Source organism: Pelecanus crispus, chromosome 14 (genome assembly GCF_030463565.1).
Source record: "Pelecanus crispus isolate bPelCri1 chromosome 14, bPelCri1.pri, whole genome shotgun sequence".
Taxonomy (NCBI): domain Eukaryota; kingdom Metazoa; phylum Chordata; class Aves; order Pelecaniformes; family Pelecanidae; genus Pelecanus; species Pelecanus crispus.
In genome coordinates, this window is record NC_134656.1 from 1,775,561 (window position 1) to 1,798,583 (window position 23,023).

Genomic DNA, 23,023 nt, shown 5'->3' on the forward strand with positions numbered 1-23,023 from the left:
ATAATCAATGACCACTGGGTATCCAATACTTTTGTACGCTTGAAACTCTCAGCCCTACATCACATGCGGCACCTAGAGAAAGTGCCACTTCTTGCAGTAGGTGAGTGATCTTCAAGGGATCCTCTACATTCACAGAGTGCATAAGAAACCTGAGATGGGGCACTAGGTCTGAAGGAGCCTCATGAAGTCGCTGGTGTCTGAGTTAGATCTACTGCAGTTTAATTCTTCTGGGATATGGCGCTGACATTGGCACCATTCAAATTCAAACTCGGGTAGCGTGTTATACCATCTGTTCTAACAACAGCAAGTAATTGAAAGGGATTTGATATTTTATCTGATAGTTTGCCTGACTTGCTCCTCCTCTTATCCTAGCATTACTGAGGAGTAAGACTCTGCTCTCCAGTATGTGTCTATTTCCACTGACTTCATGTCCTTAATGACACAGCCCAGCTGCCTGCACACTTTGACCCAAATGTGAGGGAATGAATTACGTTCTCTCTTAAGAAAAATCTGCAATGAGTTGCATGCAGAAAATTTAGCAGAAAGTTCTTCCACAGATGCCAAGTAACACGTCTTCAAACAAATACTTCTGTCTGACTTGCCCAAAAAGAACTTGAATAATGTCCCCTTACTTATGTGAGCAAACAGCACAGAACGGTCATCAGTGCCAGGAGTAACTAAAGCGTGCAAAGAGCAACATCCACTGCCAAACCACTGTAAAATGTGTAAAAAGAGATATTTGGAGAAATGTTAGTGATACATCAGCATAATTACTAGCTGGCTAGGCAGCACAAGAAGTGAGCGCTATGTGTCTTCGAGAGCTGCCTTTCTGTTCTCTCTTGCATTTCAAAAAAACTAGAGGGCTAAGTACCACTATTTCCAAACATCAGTTGTTTCAGCAACAGAAGTTCAAAGAAGTAGGAAGCTTTATTGCATACTGATTTCTCCCTGCCTAGAGGTTCAGCTTTTGGCCTAGAAAGCTCACAGAGAGGGCCTTAATTCATTCCAGTTACAGAAGATACCAATTATTCTTACAATTAAAGAGAATGCACAACAGAGAGACTGGCAGTCAAAGCAAGGCAGCGCTTCCGGAGTTCACGTCCTATTAAGAGTAATCATTTTGAACAGTGTACCACTGTGCCGTTGCTGGCTTCCATATCTGCATTTACCACAGGTAAAAGTTACGAATCAACATGCCGACTGAAAATTGAGTTATAATCAACACTGTCTCCCCCCATTAAACAAACAGCAGCATAACAGGGCCAGTAACACCACCTATAGTAGCCGTGGGGCTGGAGCAGCAAGGTGTCTTCTCAGTTAGAAGGGACAGCCACTCCCCAGGCTCTCCCTCCCCTTTCATATTCACCTACACAGTTCCTTCAGGAGTTCCTTCATGTCACTGGCCTCTAGCCTGTTAGACTAATAAATCAAGAATCACAAAGTAGTACAGTAGAAAATTAAGTCCTTTGCATCTGCAACAATGTGTAGATTGCCACTCGGCCTATGCTCTCAGGCCAATGACTTAATACTTAATGTAAGAGATTCCCACCCCCCACCCAGTTGGAATCCTTTGCTCAAGTTTTTTTACACACAGAAAGAGAATGTTTGTCTCCAAACTTAGGAAAGAATCAGGTGTAATAGGAATCCAGTGGACCACCTTCTTTAAAGAGAACACAAAACTGTGTTGAAAAAGACTGTCCGTTCCTTGGCTGTCCTTCAATTTCTTACGTGATGTCCTTCTTTCTTGGGGGCCGGTGAATATTCCTCACCACGCATTTCACCATCCATTCAATTCCCTCGTTCACTCCTTTGCTAAGGAAATAAGATAAGTAGACAAGATTAAAAAAACCAACCAAACAAAACCCCAAAAACAAAACCATGGCTCATGTAGTCCCTTGCTGAGCCCCTACAAGAGCAAGTGAAGGGTTCTGCCCTGCAGTTATTTATTGGCATGACCGTGTTGGTTTCTCATACACGCAAACAAAGGGGATCTGATTTCTTTTAACTCAGTATGTAAACTCCAGCCTTTATTTTTCTGCTGTCTGTACAAGTCTACATCCAATTTAGTCATCAACTCTGTGGAAACCTTGGGATGAACAAGCATCAAACCACTTGACAGTCAGCTGGTTTGAGGTTTGCTACAAGCCTCAAGCTAGTTGTATCAGATCTTCCAGCCCTGGCTCCAACTTTCTGTAATCATCTGTGCTGGGGCTGCCAAGCAAGTCACCAACTCACTGGCCTGAACAGCTTCCCAGCCAGGACTTCCACAATTTTTTTTTTTTTAGTGCAAACACAAACTTTTGAAATTTTGAAAGGAAATTCCACTCAGATCAAAACTAGAAGAGTTCGTACAAACCCCACAACAACTGAAAAGGTTGCATTTCATAAGATTATTATCTAATACTTCTCTTCCAGTCAGTGCTTAACCATTGTTCTTGTTCTTGTGGTCATTCATCTGCTTAATGGCATTTGATTCTTAGCAATACAGACAACAGAGATTTTTCTCATAGTTTAAGACACTCTTCTTATCCTTTGCAGTAGCTTGTATAATAATACAGCTTTCCTGCTAGATTAAAAAAAAGAAGAAATCTCAAAGCTCTGGATTCAGTACAGGCAGTAATTCAGGCAGGACTATTTCTAGCCATCTGGAACAGTACTTTTGACTTACATCAAAAAGTACTTTTCACCCAAAGAATCGAAAGCATAACCAAAGTATTGCAAGATTCAGTGTGGAACAGTGATGCTAAGACATCAAGAATCTTGTGGGTTGATCAAGGTCGAGGCATGCAGCTGTGTGGTGCACAGCTGTGTAGACTGGAAGAAGAATCTCAGTCTCCCAAATTTTGGTCTGTTCTAGTCATTGTATCTTAACCACAGGCATCCCCAGTGTAAGAACACTCTTGGAGATTGTTACACTATCTACATAACAAAGGTCATCTGCATGCCAAAAAACTATGAAAGCAAGAGCATAATTACTCTGCCAACAATAGAACACCACTCATTTCTCTGGCAGCATCATAAACAGCTGTATTTTCAACCAACTTCTTACATAAAAGCCAGGAGCTGCAGCAAGCCAACAACTGCAAAGATTATTGTGTACGGAGAAGGGACGATAAAGGACAGGAATCAACAGCTCCATACGCCTCCAAGTCCCATGGCTCTCAGCCATAGTATGTTTTCATCGTATTTCATAGGTGGGATTTACAGATGAAGTTACTGACCTGGTGCAAGTCCAAGGTTCACAAACAAGTTTCTGTCACTGCTGAGAAGGAAGCACAGCTCCCTTTCAGGGGTTATTAAATCCTATAGTACTGCTCTGCTTGTGTGACACCCTGCAGTGGTTCAGTTCACCAAAACACCATCCATTCGCATACTTACCCAGTAAGAGCAGAGCAGGCTTGCGTCAGGCAGTCTCTCTTCCCAATTTTGTTAATGCAGTCACTAAATGCTGTCTTGATGTCAGGTATTGACAGACAAGTCTGCAAGGGAAACCAAAGAAGAGCTTGCTTTCTATGCTACAAGAGATGGTGACCTTCTTCCAAAATGAATCCTACCAAATCCACAGTGCTGCTCCAGTCAGGACGGCACAACACTGTTAGGTTAAACCCCCCTCACCCACTAACACAGCAAATCCACCTCTTTATATATATATATATATATATATAAAAAAGTATTCTTTTTTCACCAGAAATGCTATTTTCAGACAGTATACACACACTGCCACACCCCCCTGATCCTCAAGATGTACACTTCTAAGCAAACAGTCATGAAACCAAGCCCAACCTGCTTGGGATACTCCTTCCAACCTGCCCCAACCATCACACACAAGTTCTGTCCACCAGAACACTACAAGAGCACATCTATTTACAAGGCCTTTTGAAACGGTGTACCTGCCAGAATCCCAGGCAAGTCAGTTCCTGCAGCTGACTCTTTGCCAATGGCCTGGATCATGTCTCCCAGCGCACACTTGGACACGAAAATGGCTTGGACAGGATTTTTCCCAAGTTCTCAGCACATTCCCTGACATCAAAGGCATAGCTGCTCTGGACTTGTTTGTTTGCATTTTGCATGCAGGAGAAAATGCTGACAGCACTAAATGCAGCACATTTTCTGATGCCTGGTGTCACTTTGTTCTTGATCACTAGCAGGTCTTGCACTTCTGGAAGGCTGCTAGGAGATTGCTGGGAAGTGGTTTTAAAATACACAAATGCATAAAGCCCCCAATAAACCACGGGATTACTTTCCTGACATAAATCACAGTGTTACCACAAAAATGTTATTCTTAGAGTTACAAACACAACAAAAGCAAACCTGCCCTACCGACGTCTAGACTTGCATCTTCCTCCCTGAACACAAGAAGCAGGTACAAGAAAAATCACCAGCCTTTAAATCCTTTCTGGATCTCAGTGCCCACTTTTTCCTCAGAAGCCTTGGACAAGCCATTTAAGCACTTTAGCTGGCCACGAGCCCAGCTTTCTTCCTCTCTGCAAAGACATTTTGGACCTTCAGTGAGGCTCCAATACATGTTTTGGGCAAGAGTTTCCTCAAATGCCAAATCAGACCCTTGTGAGTCTTGAGGATTAGTCCAAGTGGAGGTACACTTTGAAAGAACAGACTACCTGCAAACAGGAATTCAGTCTTCTACAAGTCTGAGCCCTAACTTAGCAGAAAGACGGAAATTAATGATACCAGCTATCCATTTTGCAAAATAATGGTTCTGGAGAAATTAAATACAGGAAACTACTGTGGGGATGACCATGTGACAAATAAGCAGGTTTCAGTGCTTATAAGTAAGAAGCATTCTTAAGAAATGGCTTGAGAGGAATTTAATGGCACCCAATTCACCCAGTACTCTTGAATCCAGACTTGTGATTTTCCACTGCGAAGGGCCTAGAATCCATTAGTTGTGCAACTTTTGATGACTGTACTTTCTTATGACCTAAGTTGCTTTTCAAACTTGCAGTTTCAATCAATGAGCTGGAAACTGTATCCAGAAATATTACTTACTTCATTGCACCAAAGCCCTAACAACTTAACTTCAGGATTTCTGCCAAATGAAAAACCTGCAATTCATAAAGATGAGCTGTCATCCACAAGATAAATAGTTAAATAAGTTTTTAAAAAAACAAATTCTAACTTTAGAGGGAGTCAGACTGGACTTGGGAGTTGGAATTCATACCAGCAGGTCTGGGAGATGGACAAGAGACTACTACCAAACAACCATTCTCTACAAGTTTGTAAAAGACACTACTTTAGATTTGGTATGACATTTACCGCCAATAAAAAAGGCAGGCCCAGCTGCCTCTTGACTTAAGCCAAAGCTCTAGACAAGTCAATTAACCAATAACTGGGAAGGAAGAAGAGCTGCATGTCAGCAATTTGAGCTATTTTTTATGTCGTTACTTATTTTTTTAAGTAAATGAGACTTGGCAGCAGGAAGGTTAAATAACAGCGCAGAGCATAGTCACGCTGTCCTTTATTTCTACTTGCACAGGCCTGTGCGAAGAGCAATCAGGCAATGGACTTCCCCAAACCCACCAGCAGACCAGTACGCCCACCGGCACCGAGAACCCACCTCCTTCACCCTTGCCCATCTTTGAGAAGTCCACTTTTCCCAGCGCAGCTTACAACTGCTGCAGCCATTTTTTTGCCCAGCTGAATCCATTACAATCACTTCCCGTTCTCACCCACTGGTGTAACCGTGGCCTGCCCTAACTTCCACAAAGCTGTCCAGCCATCACTCTCCATAGAAATCTGCATCAGAAAGAGTTTTGCTTCTGACTTTGCACCATTTATGTGGTTTATAGCAGGATGTCGCTGCATCACAACACTACACCTGTTTTGAGGAATGTCTTTTTCCCCTTGGGACAAAGTACAGTAACACAGCAGAGGGCATAGCACCGCTGAACTATCAATGCAGAGAAGCCTTCTTTTAGTGTTCAAGGAGAAGCCATGAACTTGAGTCTCGTCTTACAGCAGAGGATGAAGCAGATTACCCATCACTTCAACTAGGAGCATTTGAGCTTCTCATGCTCAGGAGAAAATGTCAGTTGTGGCTTCTAAGTTCCCCTCTTTTCCACCTCCCTATCTACATTACAAAATATTTGTTTACAGATCTGTTTTGTTTCTCAACTGAAACCACATAAACCAAGAGCAAACTGGATTTGTGATCACATCAACAGCGTACCATTACAATAATAAAATCCACAGATGACCTTTCTGGAATGATATTATCTACCACACATTTCAGAGGAAACTCACACAACTTGACGAATCATATTTCTATCTCAACTTCCCCAGAAGAATGCACTCCAAACCATCTTTTCGTGAAGGCTCCTCAAGGCATAGCCTAGCCAGGACTGACCTGCCTGCACAACCACACTCCTTTTATGAAGGGTTCAGAACAGCATTACGCAAATTAAGACTCAGGAACGGTACACCTAGAAATATCTCAAGCAGCGAGGCTCCACTTCTGGAGTCACCTGCAGAAAAGCACAAGTGGTTGTTTTAGGAAAAAAAAGTTGCATTGTAGCGTCTTTATCCATTTGCCTAATCCACTGCAGGAAAGACAATGCTGCTGCTTGGCCTCATATCAGCATAAAACCTGAAGTACAGACTCTTCAGCCATCTCAAGAGCAATTGATCAGCAGAATGGAACTAAAATAGAAAGAAACAACAGAAAGGTGGGGAGCCTAAGTAAAACTATTTAATAAAAAGTCTAACCAACCTGACCTATGTGCTGTGCTATCTTTTTTACAAGCTTATTTTGAATTAAAACTTAAGCTTGTTTAAATTAAAACAAGCTTATTTAAATTAAAATTAATTTTACAGGGAAGCTGAGGTATTTCTTAACTTGGAAATTAGAACGGCCTATTTTCTAACAACTGTGTGGAAAATAGGCAACACAATGAGTCTTCAAATATATGCTGCTACTCACCATGACTCCTCATTTTCCAAAGACACGAGGAAGCTTTCCAGCATTCTGGAGATTTCAAATTAAATTTCCAAAATTTATCTTAAGATCAGGAAAGCAAAACTTCCTCCCAAAGACATCATACAACACCCAACTGCTTTCATATGCTAGGTTTTCAGATCAGTTTTTCAGTACTTTTAATACTGCTGCAAAACGAGCCATTCTATCCTCAAGTTTTAACAGTTCATTGTACAGCTCAGAAATATATACCTTTTATAAACCTTTAAACAGCTGCATTCACATCAAAAAGGCAAATATAAATTCCTATTTTGCAGCTTTTTCTGCAGTAAGCAAGCAAAACTGCCTAATATTTTCAAAAGTGGCATTCTGACTCGAAAGGGAGTCCACATGAATTATTATATATTAGACACTGAATTCCCCTACAAAGCAACAGTTCCTTTAAAAAACAAAATGAAACAAACTCCTTCCCGCAACACATATTTGACTCAGTCTTTTATTTAATTACAAAATGATCCAGTTTTGAAACCCCTGCTAACGCAGAGCATTCTCCTGGTACAAAAAAATTCATATACAGTATTGTCATGATATTAGAATGGGTGTTTTGCAGTCTATGACTCTATTTTATCTCCTGATATGGCCAAACACCGCTCACGCTTGGCAGTGCTGAGTGGATGCAATTTACCCTAGGGTAGCAGTTCCTATTAACAGTGGAATTCTTTTCTATAAGGAATTTGGCGTCAGGGCCAAAAAATTCTTAAACTTTATGCAATTTCAGGCATTGAGTCAGAACTTTTGTAAGCTTACAGTGAGGAATGTAAACTTAAAAAAAAAAAATATATCTGTCAGAGGTACTACTACTGATATATTTCACCACAAGTCTTCTGTTGGCCTTTAAAGACATAATCATCATGTATTATCTTTCATCTGCACATACCAGCGAGGTTAAGATACCACTTATCCTCCTGTATCATGATCCATATTAACGACAGAGGGATGCAGGTGAGAATTCCCCACTGGGAATCCAGTCTGGGGATCCAGAGCAGAAAAACCTCTACCATTGATAATCCTGTAATGTTCAATTTTCTTCCAGACATCTTCAATTCTGCCAGATCAGTGGAAGAGAAACAGGCCTTCCAGTTTTCTAAACCTTGCTTAAGGGAGCCTGAATAATTACTGAAAAATAAGCAATAGTCTCTGTAATGTTTATTAATAGCACTGATGTCTCTCTCTGGATGGATATGGATGTCTACATATCCAAGATCATACTCTAGGAATAGATCTCTAAATAGACAATTTAGATATTTCTTAAAAATAGGTATACCTCCAGTTGATAGTTTCACTAATCTCTCGTCACAGTTCTACGACTGCATAAAGGCACTGAACCTGTGGGCTGGTCTTGGACCCTCCAGAAAGGGCAAAGAGGCATTCACCGTTTTAGAGCCTGTTCCATGTACCTCTTTCTAGTCGTGTAAACAAGTCCACTTGTTCAATCATTTTTCTTTAATCTGGCCAGGGTGCCAGAAGAGCTGGCTTTTGCAGCATGCCCATAACAAAATATGCATATACAGCCATAAGGAGAATTGGAACAGCTTTCCAGGTCACTGCATATAGTTTAATGCTCAACAGCTAAAGGCAAGAGTGCAGACTGCTCCCTGCTGTAAAGCTGTAGCGTTGCATGGAAATATGAGAGTTAATATTCTGGTTTCCACACAGAAAAGAGAGTCAATTTCCCCACATACCAGGGATCACAGCAAAGTCAGGACCATAAATTAGGAGTCTTGTCTCAATCTCACGCTGCTTTTTAAGTGGAACTACATTTCTTTTATTTCTATGATTAGATAATCTCACGATCATCCAAAAAAGTCTGTTGTGTTGTACACATGAAGTGTAACCAAATCCTCCTTTAAAGCCAAAGTGATCTCTATGTATCTTCCACAAGTACACTCACTGAGATAGCTGTAAATTCCAGGGGAAGAAGCTGGGAAGTATTAGCGTACTTGGAAACAGATACTGACCACAGCTGCCAGGACCGGTACTCCCAATTCAACTGAAAGTCTCTGGCTCCATCTATAGATTAACCACTCGAACTGCAATACCGGAATTCCAGGTGCAAGGCATGGAAAGGAGGAGGAAAACATGGAAAATACCACGACCACTTTAGGCACTCTCTTCCCTTTTTTCCATGCCAGGGGAGACGAGGACTGCCCTGGATGCGTCACCTAAACAGCCACACTGTAGTGCCCGCTAACTTGTCAAATACAAAACAAGAGTTTTGCAGTCCTGGATATGCTAGAAAGAATTCAAATTATACTACCAAGAAAAAGCATCCCTTGCCATTCACTGCTGTCATTGGTGGAATGCTCTAGGACAAACAGAATGTTTCATTGAACAGATCTTAACTGGTTATGGGGGAAAGGATGATATTGTTTCACATACATTTGTTGTGCTGTTCCCAGGTAATAGTAGAGCAGCATAAACAAAGTGCAGTAAACATTTTTTTGCTGAATAAACAGGAAAAAACAGTATCAAGATACCAAGTCACGGTACAAGAAAGACCCACCATAGCTATGTAGTCTGTTCTGTTTACATAAGAAGTTCAAAACAGCTGAGATGGAGGTGCCTGTAGTAAGCTCACTTATGCCACTGCAAAAGGGTTGGAGGAGAAAGGAAAAAAATTAAAACAAAATTTAAAACAATTATTTCTAGCAGTGGGAAAGCACCATACATTCAGTCCAGGAACGTGAAACAAATTTAGCATGAATTCAGAGCTCACCTTTCCAAGGCTTATCAGCTCACTTAAGAAGTAAACTGCAATAATCTTACCTCTACATCCTGCTTGTTAGCTAACACCAGGATGGGAACCCCTTCCAGAGCTTCGCTGGTAATCATCTTCTCTATAAAGCACAGAAACAAAAACAGAGGTTTAGCCCGTTCTGGAAGATAAAGTTGTGCAAATGCCCGACACAGACTATCTGGACAAAGGGATGAAGGAAGAGGCTCCTTCTTGCATTATAGTTTCATTCAATACAACCTTTTGGGTCTACTTTCTTCACAGTAGTTTTTCCAGATCAAGCTCCAAACTTAACTTTCATCAACAAGCATGTTACTGAGAATTAACGAGGTGATAAATATAGAATAAGGAATAAAAACTCCAAAATCGTGAGCATAAGCACAAAAAAAGATTCAAGGCCATTATAGGCAAGAAAAGCGAGTCCTGTGTTACAGGCAAGACAGGCATCAACAAAAAAGTGCAAGCGCCCTACAGATATGTCATCAACAGGCCACGCAGCTTACTTCAAGGACACAGGAACAGACGTGATAGTAAATGAGAGACCTGTGCCACAATACGTCATGAAATCACAGTACAGGTAAAACACCACGTACTCACCAAAAGCTCTTTTAGATTCCGAGAGCCTCTCCTCGTCAGTAGAGTCAATAACATAGATCACTCCATGAGATTCAGCGTAATACTGAAAAGATAACACAGATATTAGTGTTATCTATCTGCTAGAACCAATTGTTCCTCTTCCTGACTTTTTCTATTTAAATTTGGTGAATTTTTGATACACATGGAAGAGCTCAACCAGTTACAGCCAGCTGTTTCCATAGGACGTCTGGAGAGAAGAATGGTGGCACGCAGAATGCATTGCCTGTTCTGTTTGCAGGCCTACTGAATCCAACAGGTGAAAAAGCTCATATGCTCCCCCCCAAAAACTTATCTCTACTGGCACAACCCTCTGATATGGGTTGGTAATTGCTGCCTGTAAACAATAATGCAAACATTAAGCACTGTCTTTGCTAATCTTGCACAGATATAGTTGAATCTCTGGAAAAGTGCTGATGCTAAATACTAGGGTTACCAATAAGCCTGTATGATTACTAAATGATCACTTTGCTTCAATTCTAAAAGAGACAAAACCATTTCTAAAAGAAAAAGAACACATTTCCAACCTTGTCCCAAAGAGACTGTAGCTCCTCCTGTCCCCCAAGATCCCAGAACATTAGCCGAGTTTTGCCAACGTCAATAGTACCAACTAGAGGGAAAGAAGAAAAAACAATCCAATGAAAACTGAAGGTGTTCTCTAAAGCACAAACACCTGCACACCCCCTAAGAAATCCAGGGTGGAACAGTCTTCTAGAGGAACAAATCACATACAGTGGCCACTTTCGACAACAGAGCAATACCTCTGCAAAGAGTGACCGCTAATATCAGATAGAGTCGTACCAGTGCAAATAATATCAGAATCAGGCCAACAAATGAACTCCAGTGAAATTTAGCTTAACCTCTGAGCACAGCACTGAAATGGGATACTTGGTTTGTTAAGACGTCACGGTTTTTTCCTCATAAGCTAAGCAAGCCTATTTTATTCTCTTACAAAAAGACACGGGGAGTTGGGAGCTACAATCTCTACTCCCAGGAGCTATTTTGCTCTTGTCAATTCTTAAATATTTCAAACTATTGTCTAATTGTGCAGGAAAGCTGAAAAAATTCCAAACAGATTTACTTACTGTTTAAGCCTACAGTGGTTGTGATTTTGGACAAACTCATCCCTTTGTAGTTCTTGTTAAATCGAGTTTTAGTTTGTTCAAGGAAGGTCTGAAAAGAAACAAGAAAAAGTATTTACTCTCAAATATTTTACGGCTGGGATAATCCTAACCCAAACCTGCCTTTTTATTTCTGCAGAACCCTGCTCCAACAGATACTGCCCTACCTAACCTTGGAACAAACCACTCTTCTCGTTCCCTATTTTAGCAAGGAAAGAAGGGATCACGGGTGATTACAGGATTACCAAAGCCTCAGCTACATCCCTAAAAGCTTATGCTAAATTTAAGTAAGAGGGAAAAGTTGATTCTTTGGTGTGACATCACTAAAATAACTCACAATACAGCCAAAGAAAGATTGACCTGTCTGTCGGAAGTTTTATCTTTGGAAGATGTTTAGAATTGCGTGTGCCCTCCACGCAATTGGTAATAAACAGCACTTACGGTTTTACCAGCATTGTCCAAACCAAGGATCAAGATGCAGTACTCATCCCTCTGGAACATGTATTTATAGAGTCCAGACAGCAGAGTATACATCCTGCTCCTGCAACAAGTACCAAGAAATCATTAACAAACAGGTCATTTCCAAAAGTCTCTCATTCCACAATGCAAGTTTTTCCCAACACCAGATAAATAAACGACATTATTTTTTTATCAGGAGCTCTCCTACTTAGGCAACTCCAGGACAAATCACAGATCTAAGAGACATCATGCAAATAGCTCAAGATCAACTTTTCAAATGGATACAAGTGAGGGATTATCTTCCAAAGAGCTTAACCCCTGGTTCTGCATGTAGTGCACAGCATCCACTGCAAACTCAACCCTCACTTGAAAACTACCCTGTCTGCTTTGGGGCTGAAAGGAGAGCTAAAGAGGAGCTCGAATGCCTTTTGCGGTACATGTAAACGAAGAACACAGAAAACGAAGCCAGCTTCACACAAATACACAGAATGGGTATTTTGAGCAAGAATGTACACGTCGTTTCCCCCCTCCTTGTTCCCGATCCATATAACAGTATCACGGGATCGCTAACAGTCGAACTGAGCGCAGCATACCTTAAAGGCACATAACCCCCTACTTATCTTAATGCAAGCCTTATCCAGCAACAGTCTCCTGTTACGGCATCCACCGTACACGTATTTTGTCATCTTACAACGCCATGAAGACACGATAGGTAAGTTAAGGAGCCAAAAGCACAAGACTAAGAATCAAACAAAGCGACACCAACACCTGTAGAAGCCCACACTTTTTTTCTCACTGGATTTGCACAAATCAGGCAGAGGATTTGCTCAGATGCAGGAAGTATTGGTACCAAGTGCTACGGCTGACTCACAGAATGTTGCAACAACTGTTCTGTTTAAAGGGAACCTCAAGGAACAGACTTTGAGAAGGAACTGTCTTTGAGCAAGCGTGCAGATAAACAATCACTGAAGTCAAACAACATTGCCAAAAGGAAAAAAAAAAAAAAAAAGCGTTCCAGGCCAGAAGTAAGGGATTTCCCAGGCTGGGGCAAGCAGCGTGAGGACAGGGCACCTCAGGGCGCAGGGGCTTTACCCCCCACAGGTACCCGCCGAGCGAGCGCGGACCCTTCCCCTCCAGCTCTGCAAGAGGCGCGGCCTCACGCCGTCCCCCGGGCAGGCATCGAGGCCGCAGGCCAGGGACGAGCCCCCCCCAGCCCGCTCCCCTTTCCGGCCGGCAAGTGATCCTAGGCGTGCCCACGGCCCCGAGATCCGGGAGAACCCCCCCGCTCCTTCCCCTGCCACAGCGGGACAGGGGAGAGGGGGGAAACCGACCCTCACCGCCATTTCCCCCTCACGGCCCGCGGGCCAGCTCCCGGGCCGGGCCGGCGGCGCCTCGCAGGCCCGCCCCAAGCCCAGCCGTGCCCTGCCGGCCCCCACCGCGGCCCTTGCCGCCCCCCCACCCCCCGAGGGCGGAAGGCGGAGGACAGAGCCCGAAGCCCGCAGCCCCTCACCAAGTACCGGAGACAGCTCCCGTCACACCGCGCCTCAGCACTCCCCGTCCTCAGCGGCCGCCGGCGCCATTCCCCGCGCGGCGCTGTGGGAAATGTAGTTCCCGCGCCCGGCGGGGGCGGTGCGAGGATGTGCGGGCGGACTACAATTCCCAGAATGCTCCGCGTCACGGTCGCCGAGTGCGCAGGCGCAGTAAAGGGGCGGGGCGTTTCGTTGCTGAGTGGCGTAACGCGTTGGCTCGAGAAGCCGGAAGTGGGGCTGCGTGGGGCCGGAAGTTGGCGCGGTGTCATGGCGGCGGCACCGTAGGGGAAGGGGGAGCGGAGGGGCGAGCGGGGCGGCCGAGGCCGGGTCAGGCCGGGGGGTTGCTGCCGGCCCCGTGGCGGAGGGGTCGCGCTGCGAGAGCCCGGGCTGCGGGGGGAGCGGAGCGGTGCTGTGCGTGGGCCCGGTGGGCTCGAGCGGGCGCCGTGGCGGGGGAGGGCAGGGCCCGGCCTCTCCTCGGACTCTCATCGCCCTTCGCCGCCTGTTCGCTGCAGGAGCACCGCCTGGTTACTTCCCAGGGAAGAAGTTGGACGGCGGGGTAGATGGTAGCTTCTGCGGACAAAGGCTTGTTAACCAAAAAGTTGCTCCTCTTAAACAAACTCTTTGACTATGTTTTGAGTTCCCGGAAAGGACACAGTTAAACACACTTTTATTTTGCTGAGAATGGATGAAGAGAGTCTGGAAGCAGCAATTCAGACCTACAATGCCCAGCTGCAGCAAGTGGAGCTGGCCTTAGGGGCAGGCCTGGACCCGTCGCAGCAGTCGGACTTGATTCAGTTGCAGGAAGATTTAAAGCAGCTGATAGAACTGACTGAATCCAGCCTGGTGTCTGTTAAAAAGAGCAAACTTCTGGCTACGTTAGATACAAATGCCTCCTCTTCCTCCTCCCCAGTAGGTCTTCTGGAGCAGGATGCCAACCCAGACAGTTCTGCCCAAGATGAGGAGTACGCTGCTTTTAAGGAAGCCATTGCTGAGCTTGGAACGGATGAGAAGCCCTCAGCTAATAACAGGGAGATACCCTCAAAGAGAGAGGAAGAAACGGATGACAAAAATGAATCACCCTCAAAGAGAGAGGAAGAAACGGATGACAAAAATGAATCAAAGTACAGCGAAGAGGAGGAGGAATCTGACAGAGAAGAGGAGGAACTGAGTGGGATGAAGGTTAAAGCCCCCTACTACAGTTCTTGGGGGACCCTGGAGTACCATAATGCCATGATTGTGGGGACAGAGGACTTAGAAGATGGCAGCGCTGGAGTCAGAGTGCTGTACCTCTATCCAACTCACAAGTCTCTGAAGCCGTGCCCGTTCTTCTTGGATAACAAATGCCGATTTAAAGAGAACTGTCGGTAAAAAAGAAAAAGGCGTGGGAGGGGGCTTATGGCCTTCCTGTAGCTAAAGGTCTTGTCGTTCAAAGGGATAAACCTCCCCTGAAAATACCATGTTTGGCTTTTATACCCGATGAAATGTTGCCTTCTTGTTTATGTTTTTAAATTGCGTTATGGTAAGCGGTGGCAGCAGTTGGGCTGTTTTCTTTAGTTAAATGCAGAGATGATACTGGGAAATCCTGTGGGGAAAGTTGCAGAGGTTTTACATAATCAATCAAGTGGCTAAATTAATAACTGATTAAGTATTTTAAAACAAAACACCCAAGCTTGTCTGTCAGCAGTGCATATATTGCAGTTGCACGGAGAGGCTGTAGAGTCTCCATCTTTGGAGATCTTCAGAACTTAACTAGATAAGGCCTTGAGCAACCTGCTCGGTCTTTGAAGTTGATTGCGCGTTGAGCAGGAGGTTGGACCAGAGCCCTGCGTGTCTGTGTGATCCTGTTTATCTCAAAAGGATCTGTGAACTTTTTTACTGGATGTGTCACTAGCAAGGAAAGCTTAATTCTCTGGGTGGGATACGTTCTTTGTTACATGGCCTAAATAATATGTTTAAGATGAAGAATTAATAACTTGTGTAATTGAAATAATGCACGATAAACCTTTTGTAATTACTGGTGAAGATTCATCACTGCCGAAACTCCTTTGCATTTCCTTGAGGGAGAGAAGGAATTTTTATTTAAAGCCTGCTCAAATGAGGTAGAGATAATTCCTCTTCCGCCTTCCCTGGCAGGTTTTCGCACGGTCAGGTGGTCTCTGTGGAAGAGCTTCAGCCGTTTCAGGAGCCCAACCTGAGCACGCTGGAGGTGGGCTCAGCCTGCCTGGCGAAACACAATGATGGGATATGGTACACTGCGAAAATAACCGGTGAGTCTTGTGTGAGCATGCTTTGCCAGGATTCTGTGGAGGATGAAGGCTGATGCTTAAGTGAATATAAAAATTGGCCATTTTGGTTAATGATAGAAAAACGTTAACTGTGTAACTGCAGCCCTAAACTGAAAATCTTGACGTAGCTGAGAAAACGTTCTGAATTTTGTCAGGCTTGAGAAGGGAATAGGCTAGGAAACAGAAGAGTGTTCGACAGAAAGGAGACATAAGAGCAGGAGTGTGGAAAGGAAATGACTACATGGTCATTAACTGCACCGAAATGGAAGAGGCAGGTATTACAGGAATTTGCTTGCTAATTTGCATGCTAATTTGCATGCTAATATGCCAATATGGTTAGAATTGCAATAATCTGCTCTTGATTAAACAAAAGCCAGGGGAGCTGGCCCTGCCCATTAGCTGCTGATACAGGCTTCCCCGTGTTCCCTGTGAAGGGTGAGGGTTTATTCTCTCTTTCCATCTTTCTTTGACTATTATTAGGTCAGAGGGGAGCAAGTCTAAGTTCTCTTTAATTCCATTTCTCAGCAGCCCACCTTTCTTCATTTTTAAAAATAAACCTTTAAGTATCAATGCAGGCATTGTGGAAATAGCTTTTCATTGCAGTGGGTGCTTCTCCCTCCCAGGCAGAAGTCTAAAGCACAAAGAAAGAACAGATTTTTTTTAAAACACGTCCCTTGGGCCTTCCCCCCTCTCCCACATGGTTCTGCTGGAACTAACTCTGTTTTAGAAAGCCCTCTGCCAGTTGCATATTGGAGACTTACTTGAACTCTTGTTCCTTGCTTTTCCTTCTGCAGACATCGACAGTGGTTACTACACTGTGAAGTTTGATTCCCTGCTGCTCAAGGAAGCTGTTGTGGAAGGAGACAGTGTCATTCCCCCACTGCGAAGTGAAGATGGTGCCTCATCTGCTGAGTCTGATGAAGACAGCGTTGATGATTCTGGTTATGCCAAAGGTAAGAGAGTGGGGATGGTGGGAGCGAACGTGGCTTGTGATCTGGGTCTGCCCTTCTCTGGGGCCTCCTGAATGACTCTCCTGGAGCTTTCATTGTAAGTGTCTCACCTCTGATGAAAGAGTAGCTAATCTCTTTATATGTTGCTGAAAGATAGAGAATAGTAATTAGCTATTATGTTACAATTGCAAACTAAAATCTTTGTTTTGTGCAAATTACTGGGCTAATGAAGGTTGGAGGTTTCCGTGGGAACTCCCAACAAGGGAAGGTAGAGGGTGTGATATTTTAGAGCTGACTTCCAAGCTCTGAGTCTGCTTCTTATGTGGCTGGCTGAGTTGAGCTAATAAGTGAATCGAGAGACTTCCTCATCTCTGGGAGCTCCATGTAGCTCCGTGACACAAGAGTACAAGACCCCGGTAGCTGTGAGTGCTTGGTCCTTCCAGTGCCTCGACGAGGTCGCAGGAACAGCCATGCCCTGTTTTAATATTGCAAGCTGACACAGAGAGAGCCCAAGCGACTTCTCTGAGATCACACAGGCAGCGCTGTCCCTGTGCTAGTGCCGCAGTTACGTCACGGGGACAAAGTTGTGTCCTAGAGCTCTTTAATTTAGAGATTATTGGATCCTAATAAGACAAAAGTAGTATAGTGGCCTAGAGGAGCCTCATACCAGAGACATGAGCTGGAGGCACAGAAGTACTACATGCCACAGTGCCAAATATTACTCTCATGGTATGTCAGTCGGTATGACTGTCCTAGAAGGAGGGAAAGGAAGCGTAAAAACTTCTGGGTGATTCTGCCTGGAACTATGAGACAGTACGTGTGTTAAATCAAGTGAGAGCTTTCATTTAAGTAACTTGCTATGCAGTGTTCATAAAAGGTGACAGCTCAATAGGAACCAAGTAAGGCCAAAGGATCTGCTGAATGATTCTAGGGTGAGGGAAGTGTATTTTACTGCCTTGCGAGGGGGTTTCGTGCTGCGCGAGTGCCCCAGATGAGGGTTTGGTGTAGCGGCTTGGTTTCTGCGTTTCACTGATTTGTCTCTTCCGTGCCACAGTGATAGATTCGGGAGCTCCAGAGAACGGGGAATGGACTCCTGCGTGCAGTTCCTCTTTCGGTGGCTGGGAAGCCCATACTCGTGGTATCGGCTCCAAACTGCTTGTTCAGATGGGATACGAGTTTGGAAAAGGTAAGGGGAGAAGGCGGTCCTGGTGCTGTGAGAGCCTGACTGCCTCGTCACCTCAGTCTCGTGATGGATCCTAAAGCTAGTTAAGAAAAACAAGATTTTTTGGATGAAGCTAAAACTTTTCTTTGCTCAGGGGCCTGTTAGATAAGGCTTAAGCTATGTGATGAATCACACCTGTGTGGAAGTGTTAGAAGGAAAGAAGGAATAGCTATTTAGTCGAAGTACAGGCATATTTGTGCACCAGCCCTTGTATGGTAATAGTAAAAATTGGAGGTGTTTGGAACCACGGTCAAGTTCATGATTAAAGCCGTGAGAACTGTTGTACAAGGTGTTCAAAGGCTTTAGGGAGAAGGGAACTGATCTATGAAGCTTCTGATGTCTGTCTTAAAGCATCTCCTGGCTCTAGAACGCAGACTTCAAAGCCTGCTGAACTAGCTTCTCGCTACACAAATTGTATTGAGCCTTGGGGGCTTTAGGAGGGCAGTCTGCTACTTGCATTTGTCTCTAGTTCTCCCAGAGGAACCAAACCAGTTTTAAGAAGAACCTGGCTTGAGAAGCTGAGAATGTGAGGCTGAACCTAGTTTCACAGAAACTGGCCTGATGGATGGCCTCGGGCTTTTTATCGCATATCTTCTGCTGTAGAAGGCTCCTGTCGTAGCATCCGCATCCGCCATGCTTTTGCTGCTCCCCTTGACTTGGGTGGTCATCATTGCTTTTCGTACCTCGAAAGCCTGTTTGCTTGTTCCAAGCCTGTTACTGTCAGCGTGAACTTGTGGTGGGAGGTGACGCGAGAGGATGTCCTCGCTTGCAGTAATCGCTTGGTGTCTTTCCTCAGGGTTAGGGAAGAATTCTGAGGGCCGCGTGGAGCCGGTGCAGGCTGTGGTACTTCCTCGAGGGAAGTCTCTTGACCAGTGTGCTGAGGTGCTTCAGAAGAAGAAACAGGGGAAGCTGGACCCAGGCAAATCGAGGAAATGCCGAGCAAAGGGAAACATCTCTGGACAATCCCCTGCGGGTGGTCGTAAGCCTCCCCGCAACGTGTTTGACTTTTTGAATGAGAAACTGCGAGGGAAGAGCGCTGGGGAGAAGGCTGGAGGGATGGCACTGCCAGAGAGGAACAGCAAAGAGATCTACCATGCTAGCAAGAGCACCAAGAAAGCCCTGAGTGTCCGCCTCTTCCAGACAATGGAGAAGATTGAACAAACACAGAGGGATATCAAAGGAATCCAGCAGGCCCTGGCACGCAACATTGGACGGTAGGAAAACGTTCTCTTTGGGACTGCAGGATGAACTGAGAATTCCTGGTCCTTCTGGGAAAGGGTGGGCTTGAAATGAGGTGTAGGAGGAACAAGTGAAACGTATCTGGATGAGACCTGAGGGGAGGTGGAAGAGAGAGACTTTAGTTGTGCTTCAGACCAGCTTGGACGCTAGCAGATGTGTCTGGGGTCCTTTGGCTGGAATTCAGGCTGTGGGAAAGAGAGGAGCTCTCTGAGGAAAGGTCCTTTCCTTCCCATGCCCATCTCTGCAGCGTTGCTGTTGAGCATCGCAGGAGGACATTTGCTAGCCCCGATTGTGCTGAGCACCAGGTTCTTCCTGGCTTTCAGCAGGTCACTTACGCTAATCCTGCCGGAAAGGGCAGACCCTCCGGGGATGATGACAAGCCTTTGATCTTACCGTGCAGGATGACATTGCCATAATGTTTTTTGCTTCCAGGCACAGTGTTGCTACAGCTCAGCTAGAGGAGAAGCTAGCTAATGCGCACAAACAGCTGGGGCAGCTGCAGGCCCAGGAAGCCAGCCTGCAGCGGGAGCAGAAGAAAGCAGACACGCATAAGAAGATGACCGAGTTCTAGTCTCCGAGGAAGGCGTTTGACTGCAGTGATTGTCCTTCTAGCCAGCCCTGGTGGCCTCAGAGCCTGGGTGAGCCGTCCTGCTCCTCTGGGCCTCAGGCCGCCCAGCTTGAAAACTGGGCTGAAAAGCAGCATTTTCTAAACTTAAATGCTTCTGAGCTCTGCTGGGAGGGGGAGGAGTGCCCATCTGTCCAGCCCTGAAAGCATTCAGTAAGCCTGAGCCTTGTGTAAGGACTAGCTACAAGAAATATGGTTCTCTGCTCTCTTGCACACTTCTTTCCTCTGTTATCGCTGCAGTAGCACCTCCATCCAGAGTCTGTAGCTACTCAGGTGATAACATTGCTGGCTACGAACCAGCTGAAGGGGCTTTGAAAGCCCCACATCCTGCCATCAACTGTGGCTTGTGTTTGCACCCAACTGACAAACACAAGTGCTGGCAGGGTCCCGAGCACACGCTGGCAAAGCAGAAGAGGCTTGTGCTGGGTGAAAACAACAAAGGCAAATCGCTTCAGCTGCTCTCTACCTTCTGGTTTTTGCGATGGGATTTATCTGAGAACTGGGAGGTTTTTTGGGAGCAGTTCCTTGTAGCCCTAGTGTAATGAATAGACAGAAAACTGGCAGCTTGGAGGTGGGTACTAGTGGCCTCAAGCATCAGATTTCATCAGTTGGACTGTAAGAGTATCCCTAGGACACGCTATAGCCTAAGTCATTGACTTGGCATGGAAAGCCACGTGGTTCCACAAGTAGAGTGCCAAAGCTGGGGGGAATAAGACAGCAGAGTAACGGATTCTCACACCTCCTAGCTAGGAACAGCTCCGCAGGGAACCTTGTGCTTTTTGCCATCATTACTTGAGTTTTTCTGTCCTAGGTGGCTCACTGAACACGGGTCCTTTTATTAAAAAAAAAAACCCTCAGGACCCAGATCCAGGTCGGACTGGGCCCCAGATGAGCGCAAAGATCAGGAGGTCTGTATGTGCCCAGCATGCGGCCCTGTCTGTGCGAGGGCTCCAGGCTGTGCTGGAAGCAGGCCACGCAGGCAAAGTGCCCTTCCCTGCAGCGCGGAGAGTCTTGGACAGGAAGCATGTCTTCTCCCCTACGTTACATTCTGCGTTGGCGGCAGCCAGTCCTTGCCCCAGAGGAGATGGTGGTTTCCTCAGACTCTGTTTCTAGTGGGACTTGTGCATTGTAACTGCTTTTTTAAAAAAAAAAAAAAAAATTGTTCGCAATTTCGTGCCAGTATCTTAAGGACACTTTTTTTTTTTAATTTAAGAAATCAATTTCCTTTTATTCTGTGAGTCATTTTTGTAATGAAAAGTTTTGCTCCTTTAGTACCACTTTTGGTTTTTTTATCCGTTCCTAAGAAACAGAAAGCTGTCAGCCTGGGCAGGGCTGCACCTACTGGTAGGGTCAGGCTGCCGATCTAACCAGAAAATCTAAGGCTGAAGGAGATACAATCAGGGTTGATCAAGTCATGTGGGATTTAGCGTTGCTGCAGACACAGCTCAGAAAACACAGAGCGGCAGCAAAAGTAAACAAGAACAAAATCTTCAGGAAACTTGTTAGACTCTCTCCTCTCGGAACGCACTTGGATCCTGCTTCGGTGAGCGCCGTGTAGATGTGAAAGGTGGCGTGGGCTGCCTTGAGCACTTCAGCATCCATGGGGTTCTAATTAAATTGGCCCTACTATCTTCATTGTTCCGAATTCGTGTTCTCCAGGCACTGGGCTTAACTCAAGGGTTTAACAATGGTTGCTCAGTGCCCTTCCCTCATAAATGACTGTTTGTTTTCCACACTCAAGTGTTGAGTGGTGACAAGGATTAATGTGCCCAGCTTAGCATGGGTGCTTGCTGAAGTGGCCCATGACTGGTGAGCTGAGCTGGGGGTGAAATTTCTTGGGTTTGTTTTGTGCTCTGACACTATTTAACATCATCCTCTCTTTAAGAATTGGGTGTATTAGCCCCGTGTCTTGGCTGAATCGTATTTCGACCCTTCCTTGGGATTTCCACAGCCTTACTTGTCAGACTCCTATTCGAATGGCTGCTGCCTCCCACCCAAGACGGTTCACGTCCCTGGTGAATAAAGTTGGTTTTTATTTTTCCCCCCTCTGTCCTTGTAAGGCGTTCATTTGCAAGGTAACGATGACGTGTGGCGACCCGTTCTTCCCTTATATTCACCTGCGGCTAGAGAGCTGGCACCAAAACCAGCTCGGTGGGAAGCGGAGCGCGGCAGAGGGTGCTCTTGTGTGCCGGGTGCCTGCAGAGCCCGTCTGTGGCTGCTCGCAGCCGAGGCGGGGAGGAACCCAGCCTACCATTGCGTGAAGCAACCACCTCTGCAGGCCAGGAAGCGAGCTGCGGTGTGTGCTGCATGGTGTCTGCTCAGAGCTGGCTGCTCTAGAAGCAGCTCGGGAGGAGCGGGAGAGCTCAGAGCAAGACGTTTGAAATGTTCGGGAACCGCTAATCAGGAATAACTCTGTGGGAGAAAAGAAACTAAATTCTCCAGGTTGGCTGGCAAGGAAGAGAGCATGATCGGATTCCCACTCACCGGCTTTTGAGTTTCTGCAAAGTAAGTGCTGTTTGCTTTCTTGCCTGGCAAGCTTGGGTACCTGCAACTAAACCGGGGGCTGAAAAATACTTTAAAAAAACCCTTGATCCATATAGAAGTTGCAGCGTTGTCAGAGATGCTGTTGCAGCTAGCTAGGCTGGACAGGCAGGATTCCTACACTGCATCGGGGAAGCATCAGCTGGGTTACACTTTTAGTTTAACTTGTAGTTAAGATTTGTGCCGCTTAATGCTTCATGCTCTGGAAGCATCTGGGCTTAAAAAGGAAGAAAAGGTGTTTGAACTTGGCTACGCTGCTGGGCTCCCACGGCTTGAATCTAGGGGTTGAGTAGGAACCGGTTACTTTCGTGGTGAATGAATTGTTGGATTCAGAGGTGTGGGCCATTGCTTTTTTCAACAGAAAAAAATTCCAGTTGTCTTGTGGGGAGGGGGACTAGATTTTTTTTGCTTGCATGTGGAACAGCTCTTGGGGAGCTGCTGAGCTCCTGGCTGCAGGTGAGGAGGCTTGAGAGAGCGTGGTCACTGAAACGCTGTCCTCTAAATCTGAAAGGATGTAAAACTCCTGAATTTGTAGCAAGAAAGCCACTGTGGTAGGCAGGTGATTCTCGAGAAAACATGCATCTCCTTAATACACCCATCCCGTATTTTGGAATCTGGCCGCCCATAACTGCGGCACCGAGGTCTCGCCAGAGCTGGTGTCCTGCTGCGGCTCGGCTCTGCGGAAAATCTCTTT

The 23,023-nt window shown here is 45.4% G+C and overlaps 2 protein-coding genes across 8 annotated transcripts; one reads left to right on the forward strand and one right to left on the reverse strand.

Moving 5' to 3' along the window:
* Positions 1–288: 288 nt before the first annotated feature.
* ARFRP1 (ARF related protein 1) lies at positions 289–13,503 on the reverse strand. Of its 2 annotated transcripts, none has more exons than XM_075721016.1 (8): positions 13,449–13,503; positions 11,921–12,020; positions 11,444–11,531; positions 10,886–10,968; positions 10,323–10,404; positions 9,758–9,828; positions 3,379–3,479; positions 289–1,812 (listed from the first exon to the last, which is right to left on the reverse strand). In XM_075721016.1, exons 2-8 carry the CDS (start codon positions 12,011–12,013, stop codon positions 1,725–1,727), a joined length of 606 nt encoding a protein of 201 aa, XP_075577131.1. In that variant the 5' UTR covers positions 12,014–12,020; positions 13,449–13,503; the 3' UTR covers positions 289–1,724. The 2 variants fall into 2 exon arrangements, 1 of the variants encoding a protein (XP_075577131.1); XR_012831624.1 differs by lacking the exon at positions 289–1,812 and adding an exon at positions 9,495–9,577 and having other exon boundaries at positions 3,450–3,479.
* Positions 13,504–13,935: 432 nt separating this feature from the next.
* On the forward strand, positions 13,936–21,866 carry ZGPAT (zinc finger CCCH-type and G-patch domain containing). Of its 6 annotated transcripts, none has more exons than XM_009488175.2 (8): positions 13,936–14,459; positions 14,556–14,831; positions 15,601–15,734; positions 16,547–16,705; positions 17,130–17,156; positions 17,799–17,888; positions 18,721–19,138; positions 19,596–21,866. In XM_009488175.2, the coding sequence occupies exons 1-8, from the start codon at positions 14,149–14,151 to the stop codon at positions 19,732–19,734; spliced, it is 1,554 nt and encodes a 517-aa protein (XP_009486450.1). In that variant the 5' UTR covers positions 13,936–14,148; the 3' UTR covers positions 19,735–21,866. The 6 variants fall into 6 exon arrangements, with proteins under 6 accessions (XP_009486450.1, XP_009486449.1, XP_009486448.1 ...); XM_009488174.2 differs by lacking the exon at positions 17,130–17,156 and having other exon boundaries at positions 13,936–14,376; positions 14,428–14,459; positions 14,514–14,831; positions 17,757–17,888; XM_009488173.2 differs by lacking the exon at positions 17,130–17,156 and having other exon boundaries at positions 13,936–14,499; positions 14,575–14,831; positions 17,757–17,888.
* The last annotated feature ends 1,157 nt before the right edge of the window (positions 21,867–23,023 follow it).

Bases quoted from the DNA above. Each gene is read 5' to 3' on its own strand.
- ARFRP1 (XM_075721016.1), bottom strand. From the start codon at position 12,013: ATGTATACTCTGCTGTCTGGACTCTATAAATACATGTTCCAGAGGGAT. The intron at 10,969-11,443 runs GTAAGTAAATCT...CTTTCCCTCTAG, and splicing joins AACCACTGTAGGCTTAAACA to TTGGTACTATTGACGTTGGC. The intron at 3,480-9,757 runs GTAAGATTATTG...TTTCCCTTGCAG, and splicing joins CTAACAAGCAGGATGTAGAG to ACTTGTCTGTCAATACCTGA.
- ZGPAT (XM_009488171.2), top strand. From the start codon at position 14,149: ATGGATGAAGAGAGTCTGGAAGCAGCAATTCAGACCTACAATGCCCAG. The intron at 14,832-15,600 runs GTAAAAAAGAAA...CTTCCCTGGCAG, and splicing joins CGATTTAAAGAGAACTGTCG to GTTTTCGCACGGTCAGGTGG. The intron at 17,889-18,720 runs GTAAGGGGAGAA...GTCTTTCCTCAG, and splicing joins GGGATACGAGTTTGGAAAAG to GGTTAGGGAAGAATTCTGAG.